This window comes from Malaclemys terrapin, chromosome 25 (assembly GCF_027887155.1).
Source record: "Malaclemys terrapin pileata isolate rMalTer1 chromosome 25, rMalTer1.hap1, whole genome shotgun sequence".
Classification (NCBI taxonomy): domain Eukaryota; kingdom Metazoa; phylum Chordata; order Testudines; family Emydidae; genus Malaclemys; species Malaclemys terrapin.
In genome coordinates this window covers 8,822,113-8,840,937 of record NC_071529.1, presented here as the reverse complement: position 1 = coordinate 8,840,937, position 18,825 = coordinate 8,822,113, and the positions used below count along the sequence as shown (strand labels likewise).

Here is an 18,825-nt window from a genome sequence, read left to right as displayed (position 1 = left end):
GACGATCCATCACTCACAGATCTTGGGAGACAGGCCAGTCCTCGCTTACAGACAGCCCCCCAACCTGAAGCAAATACTCACCAGCAACCACACACCAGAAACACTAACCCAGGAACCAAACCCTGCAACAAACCCCGGTGCCAACTCTGTCCACATATCTATTCAGGGGATACCATCATAGGACCTAATCACATCAGCCACACCATTAGAGGCTTGTTCACCTGCACATCTAATGTGATATGTGCCAGCAATGCCCCTCTGCCATATACATTGGCCAAAATGTCTCTAGGCAAAAGAATAAATGGACACAAATCAGACATCAAGAATTGTAACATTCAAAAACCAGTTGGGAGAACACTTCAACCTCCCTGGACACTCAATTACAGACCTAAAAGTGGCAATTCTCCAACAAAAAAACCCCTCAAAAAACAGACTCCAACAAGAAACTGCAGAACTGGAATTAATTTGCAAACTGGACACCATTAAATTAGGCTTGAATAAAGACTAGGAGTGAATGGGTCATTACACAAACTAAAAACTATTTCCCCGTGCTAATTTTCCCCCTACTGTTACTCACATCTTCTTGTCAACTGTTTGAAATGGGCCATCCTGATTATCCCTACAAATGTTTTTTTTCCTCCTGCTGATAATAGCCCACCACCTTAATTGACTAGTCTTGTTAGAGTTGGTATGGCAACCCCCTTTTTTCATGGTGGGTGTGTGTGTAAGTAATATAAAACCTTCCTACTGTATTTTCCCCTGCATGCATCTCATGAAGTGGCTTTTAGCCCATGAAAGCTTATGCCCAAATAAATTTGTTAGTCTCTAAGGTGCCACAAGTACTCCTCGTTCTTTTTACTGATATTTAAATAATCACCAACCGCTACAAATCCAGTAGCGCATGGCAGGGTGGAGAGGGTTGTTTTATCAGGATTCTAATGATATCTATTCTCTCCTGTTTTTTTTTCCCTTTTACTCCATAACACTTGGGGTTTAAAGCAAAGGCCAGAACTATTCTACCTCTATGTTTAGTAGATGCTAATAATTCATCATGGCTGTATGTGCATTAGGAGTTGACAAAGATGACCTATTTAACATTCGGGGGGGGGGGGGGGAGGAGAGGAGGAAACCTTTTGGTAAGATCTAACTGGGAAGCAAGAGGGGGGAGATGAGAGGTCAGGCACAAGGACAATATTGGCTCCTATATGTGCCCCCCCCCCCCCCCAGGTAAACAGAACTTAAAGGTGACAACAAGAAAAAGAAACTGGAAACAAAAAGGATAACAGTAGCGAAGGGGCAGCTATAATGAGACCAGGACGACGATAAAGCTTGTGAGGGTGGTGGGAGCATGTGGAGAGCCTTAAAGGCATAAATATACTATGAGGTGAAGTCAAATTAGGACAATGGTCATCTCTGGTCATGGAGATGACTGGTCCTTCCCTAGGATGCTGGCAGGGCTACTTGGAATGAAGATACCAGACACGGATCAGCCACTTGAAGGCCCCAGAGGCTACACTACGTGTTGCCACACAAGCCATCAGAGCTCTAGTTTTCCAGGGACAAGACAAGACCATTAAGGCTAGGGAAGAGCAAAAATGCCCCCAAGTCCAAAGAATAACTCTGTGGCCATGAGCATGGTCCCTTATTATTGCCAAGTTATTTATTTTTTAACTGCATACTTAGACTGGCTGCACTTTTCCACACCAAAGCTCAGGCCTAAACTTCACTGCCACCATTCCTCCCTCCCTGCACTCCTGGAGCCTGTGCCAACACCTGCATCCTCCCAGAGCGCGCCACAAGCCCTTGCATGGACATTTAGCGTAGCAACAACTGCATCTTAGCTGTATCGATGGCACTGATCCCGTATTTGGGCCTTTCTGGAAGCTTAACATCACGGCTTGAGGGAATCAGATCTAGAACAGCAGTCCACTGGGTTTCCAGAAAATCATGGTGGCGACCCATAATCTAGTAATTAATTTATGTAAAAATCATGTAATGAGATAAGCAGGTTTAAATAAAAGGGGTAGATGGTTTCTGACTAGCAGTTCTGGCTGCCTCTATTCTTCCATCTCCCTCCTTCCTTATTACCCCTAAGGAAACTACCCACTGTCCAAGGTGGATGTTAATTATTAATTTCTACGGTTTTCTGGGAGTCACAGGAGGGTGCTGGGCTTAGAAGGGATGGGGAGACGCTGACTTCTGGAATTCTAGAAATCATTAAATACTGCCGTGCTTCTTCTCCCAGCCTCCCTAAACGCTGATCTACCCAAAGTGACCCATCACCTTCTGTAACCAGTTCCAAAGCTACCCGAGGTTGGGAACCAGCAACAGGGAGGTAGGTCAGGTAGAGGAAAACTGGCATGGAGCTAGCAACAGTGAGACTGGCACCGGAAAATGGTGCGTTGGAAATCCAAGGGAAGACTTTTCTTCTCCTGGCGCTCATGGATTTGTGTGCCCTTTGTTTTGCTCAGGGAAAGCAAAAGGGAGGAGGCAGGAAAAGTCCGGGTTATAAAGGCCTTTACTAATCTTCAATTCATCCTGAGTAAGAACACAAGTGGATGAGCAGAACTGTTCTATGAGTTCCAGGAAAACTGCAATGCTCAGGTCTAGCACCTTTGATATTTATTAATAATAATTGATTTGCAATTTTTTTTAAATGTCGGTCGTCATTTCATTCTCAGTACCTGAATAGTGTCTCAGCTGAACCTGCCATTGTATTGTTGTCATCAGATTGAGCTTCTCTGACTAATATACAAAAGCTTTAAGAATGCAGCTCACCATGTGGAATGCAGGGGAGAGGAAGCCTTCTAGTTAAAAATAAAATTTCATGTTCTAAAAACCTTCATTTAAAATTTTGAAACTTATCTTTTTTTTAAGCTTCCATATAGGATATTTATTACCAATTCCTACCTTACATTGTGTCTCAGGCACTATATCCTGAACTGGGCTGTGGGAATTGGCTAGATTTCTTTCATCAACACCCTATATAATTTATCACACTATCAGGATGGCACCCTTCCTTTAGATGGTTGGGTGTTTTATTTTACTTTTTCAAGTATCAACGATTTACTCTTCTTTGTAATAATAGGTAGAGATAAGATCATTAATTCACATTACAGTTCAACTCTTTAAATCAGGAAAAGTAGAGGGAATCATGTGAGCCCTATCAGGGACTTAGTATTACTTTTTTTAAAGCACCCAGAAACATGTTAGGCACTTTGCAGACAAGAAATTTGATGGTTCCCCCTCACACTTACTAGTTAGTCTAATTACGTCTTCCCTGTGTAGGTTTTATTAATAACTATGGGATTAACTGGAACCCATCTGTATACCCCATCTGAGAACATGACATTTCCCAGAAGCATGGTGCTCATACTCCTATAGTATCAATCAGCCTCAGACAAAATGATATTGGGTGGGAAGGGGGCAGTAGAATGCAAAGTTGCATCAGAAGCGCCACAGTCTTAGGGTACGTCTACACTACCCACCGGATCAGCAGGCAGTGATCGATCTATTGGGGAAATCGATTTATCGGACGCGATAAATCGATCCCCAATCGCTCTGCCGTCAACTCCTGTACTCCACCATGGCGAGAGACGGAAGCGGAGTCAACGGAGGAGTGGCGGCAGTTGACCCCACACCGTGAGGACGCGAGGTAAGTCGACCTAAGATATGTTGACTTCAGCTACGCTATTCTCATAGCTGAAGTTGCACATCTTAGGTCGATCCCCTCACCCTAGCGTAGACCAGGCCTGCGACTGAGCTCTTCACACGGAGACTGTAGTCATCGTCACACTCTACTATAAATCTGACCCACTGAGCTAGCCCAAGCTTTAACAGGAGATGTGTTTGGGGAAACTGCTACAATTCACTTTTTCTGGCAACAAGTTCCTCCCAATCACTGTTTCAGAACCCCTCTTCGCCCCACTTCCAACCACCATTCAGAACAAAATCCCTGGGTTTCTTCCAGATTAGCAACTCCAAATTGGCCACGTAACTGTATGCATGTTACCCTACCACCATGACCACCAAGCAACCAGACTAAGAACAGACATAGCACAATAAACCCATCTGTCTGAACTGAGAAACAATTTGAACAATTTGAGACTGAAGACGTAAAAATTACTCCAGCCCCTCCCTACCTGCTTTCCAAGAAGCAGTTTCACTCAACCTCTTTACACTTGAGGCTAGGTCTACACTACCCGCCTGAATCGGCGGGTAGAAATCGACCTCTCGGGGATCAATCCCCTAATCGACGCTCTTACTCCACCAGCAGAGGTGGGAGTAAGCGCCGTCGACAGGAAGCCGCGGAGGTCGATTTTGCCGTGGTCCTCACAGCGGGGTAAGTCGGCTGCGACGTCGAATTCAGCTACGCTATTCACGTAGCTGAATTTGCGTATCTTAAATCGACTCCCCCCTGTAGTGTAGATGTAGCCTGAGTCAAAGCCCGTAAGAGCAGATATTTTCATGCAAAGATCTTAATTTAAGGTTTCGGTTTTTTTTAATGCCTTACTACTCCCACTCCCACGTGAGATCTCTTACAAGTAAGAAAACTTGAGGCAGAGAGAGAGAGAGAGAGAGAGAGAGAGAGAGAGAGAGAGAGAGAGAGAGAGAGAGTAAATTCACTGTCCCCTCCACCTCAGAGCCAGTATACTACTGTTGCAAGGAGGGGCAAAAATTTTTGAAAAAGAATTTGCCTGTGTGCCAACAGCTATGTTCATGGGTAGCGTTGTCATTTTCTCTAATAAAACCTAGCAGTGTGAGAGATGCCCAAGAAGGTTTTATGAAATGAAGACAGACACATATTATGCAATTTACTTCATAAGCACATTTATTCCCCCAAACATAATAAGCAGACACGATATGTCCAAAATAAAGATGCAACACTGCAGCCCATATCCTTCATAGTTGTATTATGATGAAATTTATGTAAGATGAGTCATGTAAGGTGTCACTGGAAAAGCTATGATTTGCTGAATATGATTATCTGTTTATATGCATATATCATTTTTATATCCGAAGTTATGAATACTGGCTACGGATCTGTATTTCAAATGTGCTTACTCTGGAAAACACCCAGAGGTAACCTTTCAGGTACAACACTGGTAAAGCTAGAGACTGCCAATGGCTCAACCAAGACAAAGGGCTGTGGAACAGCTTAGCCTTCCTGTGCAGTGGTTCTCAAACTGTGGGTCGGGACCCCCAAAGTGGATCATGACTAGGGTGACCAGATGTCCAGATTTTATAGGGCCAGTCCCGATATTTGGGGCTGTGTCTTATATAGGCGCCTATAGCCCCCCTCAACCCAATCCTGATTTTTTCACACTTGCTGTCTGGTCACCCTAGTGACAACCAAATGTTCCCTCTAATTTTTTCCCACCCATGTGCGGAATAAATTGTTATGTGCACTAAGGTAATGGGTTGCTTTTTTCACAGTTCTGTCTATGGGAGCTCTCTGAACATTGCTGGAGGCACCAGAGACAAGAGTGATAGCTACAGAGATCTGGGCGCATCCTGGAAAGAGACTCCTTCTCCAAGCCCTGAGCAACTCCCCAGAACAAAGCACAGAGGCTTTTGCACTAGGGCAAGACTGGAGCTGACGTTACTTGCTCAAGATCACACAGCAAGTCACTGATGAGACAGTGAGTATTCAATCTGGTATCCTAGTCCCATGCTCTAACCAATCATTCTCGTTAGAGTACGATACATATTGGGATTCTGAACACACAACAGGGGTGTTACAAAAACATTAGAAATCGCCATTACTGAAATAAGCCAAGTTTGACTCATGGGTGAAACTTAGCTTCTGCAGAACAAACTATTAACATGCCAACAGGTGGATGGTATTCAGCAGGGCCTGGGCTATAGTTTCCTTCCCTTCAGAGCAGAGAGAAGATACTAAAATTGGTCAAATTCAAGAGGGTATTAGCCATTGCTGGCCAGAAAAATCTCTGATACAGAGACTGTAGCTATTCCTAATGAAAAGTTCTCTGTATCACAAGCATAAGTAGCTCCAACTCATGTTCTCTGTGGACAAGTGACCAGGCACATTCTGTGCTAGTCCTAGGCACTGGTAGCCTCTAGAACAAAAACTGCTAAATTGCTCAATGTTGGCTCAGCAGTGATCCTACTGAATTACTGCACCCGCAGCACTTAGTACAAGGGGAGAGAGAAGAGGACCTGCCGAGAGAGCAGCTCCTCAATAAATTACTTCATGGGCACATCCCAGTTCCTTCTCGTTTCACATCCTCCATTTACCCAGAGAACAGGTTACTCCTAGGGGAATTCTGTGCCACTGAATTCATATACTAGAGAACTAAACCCCTACCACCTAGGGGCAGATTTAAAAAAAAAAAAAGACAGGGATGGGGCATCCTGACATAGTCCAGGAGCAAATGTCCTGACAAGAAAAACCAACCTCCTTGCTAGTGCCAGCTATTGAGAAGGGGGAAGTGTTGGCATTTCTACTACAGAACTGACTCTGGGCCCTGCGTAAAGGTTCTTTCCCATCTCTCCTCTTTATCAACTTCCAGGTAGTTCTGTATGACAAATCAGAATTTCCATCCCAGTCGCTCCTGCAAGTGAGAGGAGAGGGCAGAAAGCTTCCTCTCCCAAGAGCCTACTAACTGCCTGGGGAACAGGACCACTCCTCTGCCCCTTCACAGCCTCCCAGGCACGCGCTCTCACTCTTTTTTGGGGGGGGGGGGGGGGGCGGGGGGGGGCGGCGCGGGGGGAGAATGGGGATGGGACAAGTTCCGGCAAGGATAGATAAAAATGTATTTAAAAAGTAATATATCCATTTTTAAATACGTTTTGATTAAAATTAAATATAGGTTTAAATTTAACACACAAACCTATTTAAAATTAAATTTGAAGTTATGACAACCTATGTTAAGGCCTACACTTATTATAATCTATTTCAAATATAAAGCAGTACATTTGGTTGCCAAGATTTAAAGAAACTCAGATCACTGGACTGGTGGAAGTCACTGGCTAAGCACCTGGAACCAGAGCATACTGAAGTACTAAGCCAGCCTTTGACAGCAGTAGCCTCTACTGCAGGTAGAGAGAGAACATGTTCTTCATTTCAGTTTATTCAACTAGTTCAGTCCAATGACTAGTTTATTCAAAGTTGAAAAACCACAAAGTTGTAAAGGAAGGAAAGATTATTTTTCCCTTCCAATCTCTGAATAAAAGATGTGAGAAAATGAGAACCAGTTCAATTCACTAACCAGATATACTACCCTTTGTTTAATAAGTCAATTTTATATGCAAAACATCTTTTGACAAACTTCCAGATACTTTTTTCCTTATGTATCCTGACCATCTGAGTGTGCTTTACTTAATAAAAACATTCTAAAATGCATATTTTATGCAAATATGTGTGCATATTTAATTGAATTTGAATATCCATCCAAATAGAGTTTGATTCAATAAGAAATGCAACATTCTAACATAAAAAATGTAAACATTAAGAATCTAAATATTTTAAGTTATGTTCTATAATTGCTAATAAATATTTGTAAATACACATCCTTCCACTATCGCCATTTCTCTCCCCCCATCCTGGTTAGCACAGAAGAAATACCAAATGCAGTGTAAATGCTACATTTAGCTGTCTGAATGGTTACCAACCAATCAGAATCAAACTTTTTGGAAAATAACTAAGTAGTACTTATGTTTAGCATAACATGATTAAAATTGATGATTTAAATCAAGATTTCTTGCTTGTTGATCTAAATCATTATTAAAATTGGTGACATACTTCGGAGTTAAATCACTCTAGACATGCCAGGCTGTGGGTATGCTGTCACTTCGTACAGAATGGTTACCACATCTAGAGTCTCTGCACAAAATGTGTGTTTGGTTAAACACTGCAATACTTTGAATAGGAAAGGCACTTGATTCTAGTCTATACAATTATAGCAGCCGTTTAAATGCACCTCCCACATATATATGTCCAAAAAACTTTCATGTCCCCCTCACCCACTAGTCCTTGGACCACCACCTGATTTCATCCAGAAAGATAAGAGATGGGTGTAGTTTGTACCAGATCCACTGAATGGCACTCTAACCAGTAACAACATTAGGTGGCTCCCTTGGCCGGGGCAAAGCGTGTTGCCACTCCAGTAACCCCTGCCCTTGATGCACAGGGAATCTTGGGGCCTGAACAGAACATGTCATCACCAGACCACCAGGCCTGACTGGCTGCCTCCATTTAACCTGCTGTTTGTCAAACGTATAAACGGATGCCCACACAAGCAGCGTCCCACATTATGGCAACTGAAAGAATAGCTCCAAGGCAGAAAGTAACACACTGATGCTCATACTGGGGTTTCCTACTCTAGAGACCTGGGTTTGCATGTGAATGGGTATGAACAAACAAACAAAAAAACACTGCATAGGTTTTGGGCAGAACTGGGGGTGGAAATTCACGCAGCACCTCAAGTTAGAACCTAGAGTCATTTATTTTCCAGGAGTACTAAAATTAGCTCCCAAATATAGAGGGGGGGGGGGGGAGGGAGAAGAGATGAAATTGAGGAAGGGGAAGCCCTATGGAAATGCCATCTCAAGCAAAATAGGAAAAGCTGCACCACCACCAGACATTTGTGCTAGTCTGTAGTGTAAAGAACATTAGCTCCACTCTGATCACTCAAAAAACAAAGCCTGCTCTTCTCTAGGGCGGATGTCTGGAATGGGATGACAAATCTTCCATCTCTCCCATTTACTTCCTGCTTTCAAGTTTAAAAATTTCCCATGAGCATGGCTCCTAGTTTGCCTCTAAAGTTTACATTTCACACAGACCACTAAAGCTTATGGAAAAGCACAGTGGAAGTTTTGTATAAAAAGTCAAGTATGACACTATAACCCACAGGAAGCAAACTTATGTCAGTCTGTTTCCAAATAAAAGCAGCTGCACTTAGACCTGAAATATCCTAATTGTACTATTTTCTTATTACAGTCTCTTCCTCCCGTTTACCTCCTCTTTCAACACTTATGTAAGAATCTCCCTCTTCTCTTTTTTGCCCCTTCACCCTATGAAATGCTACATATTTCTCCTGGATTCCCCCAGTGGAATCTTCCTCAATTTCCAAAGCCCCATATATTGATGCTACGGTACTTTAAAAGTTTGTACCGTCTGATAGTCTAAAACACACTAATAAGAGTCACATCCTTTTGGGAATTAAGTACAGATCTGTTTCTTCTGCCCCAGAATTCTCTTGCTCTGCTGGTCTTTATACTCACCCTCAACTATTCCCACAAGAAAAAACAACTTGCTATAACAGCTTTCACACAGGTTTCAGAGTGGAAGCCGTGTTAGTCTGTATCAGCAAAAGGAACGAGGAGTAATTGTGCCACTTTAGAGACTAACATTTATTTGGGCATAAGTTTCGTGGGCTAAAACCCACTTCATCAGATGCATGCAGTGGAAAATACAGTAGAAATATTACACACACACACACACACACACACACAAACACACACCATGAAAAAATAGGTGTTGCCATACCAACGCTAATGAGACTAATCAATTAAGGTAGGCTATTATCAGCAGGAGAAAAAAAAACTTTTGTAGTGATAATCAGGATGGCCCATTTCAAACAGTTGACAAGAAGGTGTGAGTAACAGTAGGGGGAAAATTAGCATGGGGAAGTAGTTTTTACTTTGTGTAATGACCCATCCACTCCCAGTCTTTATTCAAGCCTAATTTAATGGTGCCCAATTTGCAAATTAATTCCAGTTCTGCAGTTTCTCGTTGGAGGCTGTTTGAAGTTTTTTTTGTTGGAGAATTGTGACTTTTAACTCTGTAATTGAGCGACCAGGGAGGTTGAAGTGTTCTCTGACTGGTTTTTGAATGTTATAATTCTTGATGTCTGATTTGTGTCAATTTATTCTTTTGCGTAGAGACTGTCCGGTGTGGCCAACGTACATAGCATTGCTGGCACATGATGGCATGTATCACATTGGTAGATGTGCAAGTGAACAAGCCTCTGATGGTGTGGCTGATGTGATTAGGTCCTATGATGGTGTCCCTTGAAAAGGTATGTGGACAGAATTGGCAACGGGCTTTGTTGCAAGGATAGGTTCCTGGGTTAGTATTTTTGTTGCGTGGTGTACGGTTGCTGGTAATTATTTGCTTCAGGTTGGGGAGGGCGGTCTGTAAGAGAGGACTGGCCTGTCTCCCAAGATCTGTGAGAGTGAGGGATCGTCCTCCAGGATAGGTTGTAGATCCTTGATGCGCTAGAGAGGTTTTAGTTGGGGGCTGAAGGTGACCGTTAGTGGCGTTCTGTTACTTTCTTTGTTGGGCCTGTCTTGTAGTAGGTGACTTCTGGCTCTGTCAATCTGTTTCTTCACTTCAGCAGGTGAGTATTGTAGTTTTAAGAACACTTGATAGAGATCTTGTAGTCGTTTATCTCTGTCTGAGGGATTGGAGCAAATGTGGTTGTGTCTTAGAGCTCGACTGTAGACAATGGATTGTGTGATGTGGTCTGGATGAAAGCTGGAGGCGATCAGGTGGTTTCCGGTATAGGGTGGTGATTATGTGACCATCGCTTATTAGCACTGTAGTGTCCAGGAAGTGGATCACTTGTGTGGACTGGTCCAGGCGGAGACTGATGGGGAGATGGAAATTGTAGAAATCATGGTGGAATTCCTCAAGGGCTTCTTTTCCATGGGTCCAGATGATGAAGATGTCATCAATGTAGCGCAAGTAGAGTAGGGGCGTTAGAACAACGCCACCTCAGCTCTCGTCCCCTAAATCAGCCATAAAAATGTTGGCATACTGTGGGACCATGCGGGTACCCACAGCAGTGCCGCTGACTTGAAGGTATACATTGTCCCCAAATGTGAAATAGTCGTGGGTGAGGACAAAGTCACAAAGTTCAGCCACCAGGTTTGCTGTGACATCATCAGGGATACTGTTCCTGGCGGCTTGTATTCCATCTTTGTGTGAAATGTTGGTATAAAGGGCTTCTACATCCAGAAACCACCTGGCCACTGTGGAAGATCACCAATGGATTGTAGTTTCCTCAGGAAGTCAGTGGTGTCTCTAAAAGAACTAGGAGTGCCAGTAGCATAGGGCCTAAGGAGAGAGTCTACATAGCCAGACAATCCTGCTGTCAGGGTGCCAATGCCTGAGATGATGGGGTGTCCAGGATTTCCAGGTTTATGGATCTTGGATAGCAGATAGAACACCCCTGGTCAGGGTTCTAGGGGTGTGTCTGTGCAGATTTGTTCCTGTGCTTTTTCAGGGAGTTTCTTGATCAAATGGTGTAGTTTCTTTTGGTCACCCTCAGTGGGATCAGAGGGAAATGGCCTGTAGAATGTGGTGTTAGAGAGCTGCTTAGCAGCCTCTTGTTCATATTCCGACCTATTCATGACGACGACAGCACCTTCTTTGTCAGCCTTTTTGATAATGATGTCAGAGTTGTTCCTGAGGCTGTGAATGGCATTGTGTTCTGCACACCTCAGGTTATGGGGCAAGTGATGCTCCTTTTCCACAATTTCAGCCCGTGCACGTACGTGGAAGCACTCTATGTAGAAGTCCAGTCTGTTGTTTCGACCTACAGGAGTCCACGCAGAATCCTCCTTTTTGTAGTGTTGGTAGGAAGGTTTCTGTGGATTAGTGTGCTGCTCAGAGTTGTGTTGGAAATATTCCTTGAGTCGAAGACGTCGAAAGTAGGATTCCAGGTCACTGCAGAACTGTATCATGTTCGTGGGGGTGGAGGGGCAGAAGGAGAGGCCTCGAGATAGGACAGACTCTTCTGCCGGGCTAAGAGTATAGCTGGATAAATTAACAGTATTGTTGGGTGACTTAAGGGAACCACTGTTCTGGCCCCTTGTGGCACGTAGTAGTTTAGATTGCTTCTCTACAAAGGAAAAAAGTACACTAAGTGAATGCTGTAAATGCCTTGTCTAGTTTTTGTAAAGTCCAGTCACGAGGAAGTTTGTGTGGAAGGTTGGCTTTTTATGAGAGAATCCAGTTTTGAGATCTCATTCTTAATCTTTCCCTGTTTGCTGTATAGGATGTTGATCAGGTGGTTCCGCAGTTTCTTTGAGTGTGTGTGGCACAATCTCTCAGCACAGTCTGTGTGGTATGTAGATTGTAATGGATTTTTTATCTTCATTCCTTTTGGTATGATATCCATCTGTTTGCATTTGGAAAGGAAGATGATGTCTGTCTGTATCTGTACGAGTTTTTTCATGAAGTTGATGCACTTCCACTTCATACGGCTAAATTCAGTGCCTTGCATAGTGACGGGTTTCAGAGTGGTAGCTGTGTTAAGTCTGTATCAGCAAAAAGAACGAGGCGTACTTGTGGCACCTTAGAGACTAACAAATTTATTTGGGCATAAGCTTTCGTGGGCTAAAACCCACTTCATCGGATGCATGCAGTGGAAAATACAGTAACAACTCTCAGCACCAGCCCTGTTCAACAGTTATAATCACTGGCTTAAGCGATGCAGCCGTCTTTATGCTCTTTGTCACCCCAGATGAAAGAATTGTTCCTGACACATGTTCAAATTAATATTCGAACTAACCACATTTGTGCAATATGCCTAGTGGCAGCAGACTCCAGACGTATTAAGCCTCAACATCCAGAACAATATGTAATACACATGCACACCCTGCTCTCTCTCTCTGAAAGGGAACAGCCATTGAGAAAAAACAAGCATCCCCAAATCCCCCCATTCCTTACCTTATTAGCACGAATCTGCTTGTAAATATCTGTTTGTTGTCGGATTCGGTATTCCAGGTCTGAGACGTGAGCTTGGAGCCAGTTCCAGCGACTGACTATACCTGCTCGGTCTGCTGCCCATCTCCATTCTGCCCGTCTCCTCCTGAAATAGGGAAACAAATACTTTTGAACACAACTCCAAACACATTGACAAAGCTTTGTTGGGTGGCTCAAAGAGCGGATGCATCAAAAGCTTAATACTAAAATGGCATGAATACATACAATACTCTCAAAACACAATGTTAATCTACTGCAGAACTGCAGAGACCTACTATGATAGAAACATCAGACATGAACAATGTAATCTAAAACCTCATGCTTCAGGGCTTCCTGACCTGTACGGAAAAAAGGAGACGATACTGTTAAGTTTCATACTTTAATCTGCATTTTTTTCATACGTGTTGAGGTGATGCTCTCTGTTCAGACCACTCATTCAAACCTTCAAGCACGATATGGATATCTAACCATTACATACTGAAGTGAAGCTAAACGTATTTCACTTAAACCACTGAACAATTAGATAGCAACACCTTTTGGTCACATCCAACACAAGCTGATTTAGAGGTGCCATACCACATTTCCCAGGCCACACAGCCAACTCAGTTACCCCTTATTTACTCTCTTTAAAAGCATCTCTATTGTCCAACACTAGGAGTAATAAAATACAAATGGTCACAAAAAGGAGGAATCTGGCCTACAAGGCTGCGACTGTGTGGTATGCACTAAATGTTAAGGTTCAGAATGCCTTAGCAATTGTGATAAAAACCAACACAAGATTTATTTTGTTTTTAAGAGTGGCTCCACTCTTCCAGACATGCGGTTTTGTTCCCTCTGCTGTCCTCCTCAAGACACTCCCAATAAGGAAGCAGCAGCTCCTGGGGTGTTGTCAAGGACAGCTGGCATCAGCAAACTTGAGTTTTGTGCCTGATAACATTTCCATACACACCAGAACCAGTTAGGAACCTACTAACAGCTAAAATGCATGGTCTCATCTCAGTCACTGAAAGGCGCAAAATTGGACAACGCGGGTCAAAACACACCAAACCTGTTTACCCTTTCCCTAATTTCACTATCCCTGCAATGAACACAACATATAGTACTTCAAGAGCATGCACTTCTCTCTACTAGACTGTAATCCACCACAGTATTTTATAATTCATTCAGTCACAAAACAAAACGGTTACTCTGTCATCACTATATACACAAGACAGAAGAGGAGGCTACTTACCTGTAACTTAAGGTTCTTTGATATGTGTGGTCCCTATCTGTATTCCACTGAGGGGCTACGCATGCGCACTATGTGCCCAGAGTCTGAGAATTTTTAGAATAGTATCCATTGGCCCACACATGGGCCCTGGCTTGCCTCATGCTTCCATCAGAGGCAATAAAGGGTGGGGCAGACTGACCATGTCTCCAGTTCCTTCTCCACTGCGAATCTGGCAGATCTGTAGCAGAGGGGAGGGAAGGTGGGAAATGGAATCAGATGGGGACCACACACCTGTAACAGGAGGTTCTTCGAGATAAGTAGCCTCCTTCTTCCAGAGCTGGTCCCTATTCTATTCCACTGAGGGTGATTAACAAGCAGTACTTAAGATGGAGGAGGGTGAGTAGTACAGAGGACCGCCGTGCCAAAGGAGGCATCCACTGCTGAGTCTTGCGCTAAGGCTTAATGTGTAGCAAAGGTGTGTACAGAATTCCACGTGGCTGTTCTACATGTGTCAATGAGTGGCAAGTTCTGAAGGGAGGCTGAGGTTGAAGCCTGAGCCCTCGTGGAGTGAGCTCATACCTTGTAGAAGGAGGTAGATCCGACACGTGGTAGCAGCAGAGTTTGAAACACCCTGAAGTCCATATGCAGATTCTCCGGGTGGAGATGGCCTGTCCCTTGAGCCTCTCCGCTACTGCAATAAATAGACTAGGGCACTTCCTGACTGGTTTTGTTCTCTGCAGGTAGAAGGCCAGAGCTTGTCAAACGTTGAGGGAATGGAGTCAACACTCCTCTGCAGATGCATGTGAATGACTTGATTGATATGAAATTGAAAACACAAACTTTGGTAAGAATTGGGGTGTAGTCACAAGGAGACACACTCTGTGGAAGACAGTAAAAGGCGGGCTGCCATCATAGCGCCGAGTTTGCCAACTCTTCGCATGGAAGTAATAGCAACAAGGAAGATTACTTTCATGGAAAGGAGGGACACAGAACACAACACTAAAGGTTTAAACGGGGGCTTCATTAGTAGAGAGAGAACAAGGTTCAGGTCCCATTGAGGAGCTATTGGTTGGATAGGTGGAAAGGTTCTGATGAGCCCTTTCCAGAAACTAGCATTTGGAAGGGGATGGGGGGTGAAAATAGAGAAACCTTCCACTGTTGGTTAGAATGTGTTAATTGCCGCCAGGTGTACTTTAAAGGAACTGAGGGTGAAACCTGGTCACTTTAGTCACAGAACGTAGTCCAGTATGAGGGGATCCCCAAAAATTCCAGTAAAACACTTTTTTGTTGAGCCAATGATGAAAAACGTCACCACTTGACCAGATAACGTCTGGTAGTCTTTCCTGATGCTAGAAATGTCATCCTGTACAACTAAAGAGCTCATTCGTCCTAAGGCAGAGGCCCATCCAAATACCACGCTCTAGGGTGTAGAGCATGTGGAGTAGGAAGTCTGATCTCGCCTTTGCATTGGGTCAGCTAATCAAGACAGATGGGATGGGAAGGGAATCGGTGGGTGGGATGACATGCAGAGAAGACTGGGGAATCAGAATTGCCTGGGCCATCAGGGGGCAATCAGAATTACCATCACCCTGTCCACCAAATCTTATGCACTACCTGAGGTAGGCGAGGTAGTGGAGGAAAGGCATAGTTGGGTTGGTCCGACCAGGGGATTAGGAGGGCTTCGCCCTGGATGTGATGACAGAGGGCTCCCCTGGAGCAGTATACATTGTGCATTTGCGGTTTACCTGTGAAGCAAATAGGACTCTGACCAGAGTCCCCACTGAGTGAAGATGTTGTGTACTACCGAATCATGAAGTTCCCACCAATGATTGAACGCAAAATGTCTGCTGAGTCCACGAGTACATTCTGTGTCCCTGGAAGATAGGCCATGGACAAGAGGATCTGGTGAATGATGCACCAATTCCAGAGACGGATTGCCTTTGCGCACAGCATGGATGATCTTGTCCCTCCCTGTCTGTCGATATAAAAAACAGTGGTGGGGGTATCTGACATGATGAGAGCCGATGAAGGGAAGGAAGGCTTGGCACGCTGTTCTCACAGCTCCGGGATGTTTATGTGCACCCTGGATTCTTTGGGAGTCCATGCTCCTTGAGCCACATGGTCATCGAGGTGAGCTCCTCAGGCTGCGTCAGGGATAATCATCTTGTCTGGAAAAAGGAAAGAAAGAGAACCCCCACACAAACGCGATGTGGGTCTGTCCACCACTGGAGGGATAACAGCAGCTTGACGGAGACAGTCAGCATGGAAGCCCTGGAGTGGCAGTTTGGTGAGTAAACAGACCGGAGCCATGTCTGAAAGAAACGAAGTTGGAGTCATGCGAAGGGGGTCACGTAAATACACAAAGCAATGTGGCTGAGGAAGGACATGCAAGTCCTGGCTGGTACATATGAATTGTTCATGATGCGAGTTATGAGGTCATTAATCTCCTGGAACCTGTTCACAGGTTAAGTAAGCTCGTGCTATGACCAAACTTATGGTAGCCCCTATGAAATCCAGAGAGTATGTGGGGTCTAGGATCGATTTCTTGACGTGGATGCTGACTCCAAAGGAAGAAAGAAGACTGAGTAGCATGGAGGTTGACTTGTGGGCTTCTTGCCTGGACTCTCGTGGCTAGGAACCAATTGTCGAGATACAGAAACTAACTTGTGGATGAAGCGATTGAGGATTGGTCTCTACCCGCCTTTCTTCCTAGATATCAGGAAGTTGAGTAGAATCCTGATCCCTGATATTCTGGGGGGAATGCGTTCTATCAATCCCCATTCTAACAAGGAGTTCACCTCTTGGGTGAGAATGCTGTCGTGAGTGTGCTCCCTGAAGAGGGACAGGGGTCTTGGAGGAGGTAGTGTGATAAACTGGATCATGTAGCCATGGGGGATGACATTCAACATACATCTGTCCGTTGTTATTGCACTCCAACTGTGGGAAGAGAGTGCTAAACAACCTCCGAAGGGAGTAGGGGGATCATGAGGGGTAGGTATAGTGGATGGTGGCTCTCAGGCTCACATCAGAAGTCTTATGGCTGGAGGTTGCAGCTGTAATGTCAAAGCCTGCGAGGGGGGCCCTGGGAGGTGAGACCTCTTTTTTTTAATGTTTCCTCAGAGGTTTGTAAGGTGTCAGAATAGACTTGAGAAGACCTGTAACACTGAGTGAGTGGGTGGTTGATGATGGAATTTTTGCTTTGGGGCAGGAGTGTAGATGCCCAGCGAGTGAAGACTGTCCCAGGAATCCTTGAGTGTATGCAGAAATGCATCCATCTTCTAGCTAAAAAGATGGGATTCGTCAAAAGGGATGTCTTCAATAGTATTCTGTACCTCCCTAGGAAAGCCAAAAGAATGGAGCCGAGACCCCCTACACATGACTATGGGTATAGCCATGGCCCTGGAGGAGGAATCTGCTGCATCTACTGCAGACTGGAGGGGAATTCTGGCCACCAGCTTCCTTTTCTCAACAAGTGCCTGAAAATGTGCTCATTCAAGATGAGGCAGGCTATCAGTAAGTTCCTCAAATGTATTGTAATTCAGAAAGTCATTTTTGGCTAGTAATGCTTGATAATTCATGATTGTGAATTGCAGGTTAGATGTAGAAACACCTTGCATCCCAAAAGTTCTAGCCACTTGCCCTCTTTGCCCATTCAGTTGCAGCCTGGACTACTAGAGAGTTTGGGAGACAGTGGGGGAGGGGTGTGTAGGGGAAGGACTTTGGAACCTTTGGCAGGGACGTAGTAGCACTTTTCAGCCCCTTTAAAGGTCGTCGTGCACGTGGCAGGGGTGTGCCACACAGTCCTAGCAGGCTCCAGAACAGCTTAATTGATAACACAATTCTCACTGGTCCTGAGGTCTGGAGGACAGCTAGCAGCTTGTACAACCTGTTATGGATTCAAGACCCCTTCACATCCACCCCTCTATGGTTGGAGACAAGACTGCTGTCCAGATAATTTTCTAAATGTTCACAAATAACCTAGTCTCCTGTTCAGATTTGAGCTATGACGCTGATGGGTAAGGTGGGAGGGGAGAACTGTAGCACAGATAAGATTTTTGCCTATCCCAACCCATGCCAAACTTCATGAAAAATCCTCTACAAAAAAAGTGAAAACCCCAAAAAGATTGTGAAACTTACATAGTATATGTATCTTATTTTATAGTTATTATTCAAATGTAAAAGGCACATTTTGTCAAGAATGGGGATCACAATTGACTGCAATAGCCAAGTTCCTAGATAGCTCTACAACTTTCTTGCATCTGCCATTAAATACAAGAAGCTACCGACATACTTGCCTTTTCAGCACCAATCCTATTACAAGTTTCAAATAAACCAATGCAATTTATCATGAAAATACTCGAATAATGTTGAACTTGTTGGGCAGCAGGGCTGGGCTTTTTACTGAGGAAATTCTGAATTCAAATGTTCTGTGTTTTCTATTATTTTACTTCCACAATTTTCCACTATTTTGATATAACAAGCTATGACAACCTCCCACAGAGGTTTGTGTGAGGAGACCTGGACCTCCAATTTTAAATGCTAGACCAGAAGGAGGAATTTAGGATAACCTTCCAGCAGCCACAGTTCAGCCTCCTACTCTCTTCTTGTTCTGAGCTTGACCCACGATTGACTTGGAACAAAATAATGCTGGTAAGTAATGAATGAACTCCATAGTTTCTCCAAATTATTTTATTTTATTTTGTCTGTCTTTCCAGTTCTTCTTCATTAAAGAAAATCAAGCCAGATTTCCACAGACTAACAGTGTCAGCTGCTTGTAATCGGTCACATCCCTTGGAAACCATATTCAATTGCTTTTGTAAGTTTAGTCGTTCTCCCTGGTGTCCCTCATTGTTTAAAACGCATGCTATGTTTTGCTCAA

General features: G+C 44.1%; 1 protein-coding gene across 6 annotated transcripts in view; it reads right to left on the bottom strand.

The window, feature by feature from the left end:
• KANSL1 (KAT8 regulatory NSL complex subunit 1) overlaps window positions 1-18,825 on the bottom strand; it is a 183,002-nt gene that overhangs the window by 39,213 nt on the left and 124,964 nt on the right. For all 6 annotated transcript variants that reach the window (XM_054014303.1, XM_054014301.1, XM_054014307.1 and 3 more), the window contains one exon: window positions 12,701-12,842. In XM_054014303.1, the coding sequence (XP_053870278.1) occupies window positions 12,701-12,842 (142 nt within the window). The remainder of the gene's footprint in view (window positions 1-12,700; window positions 12,843-18,825) is intronic.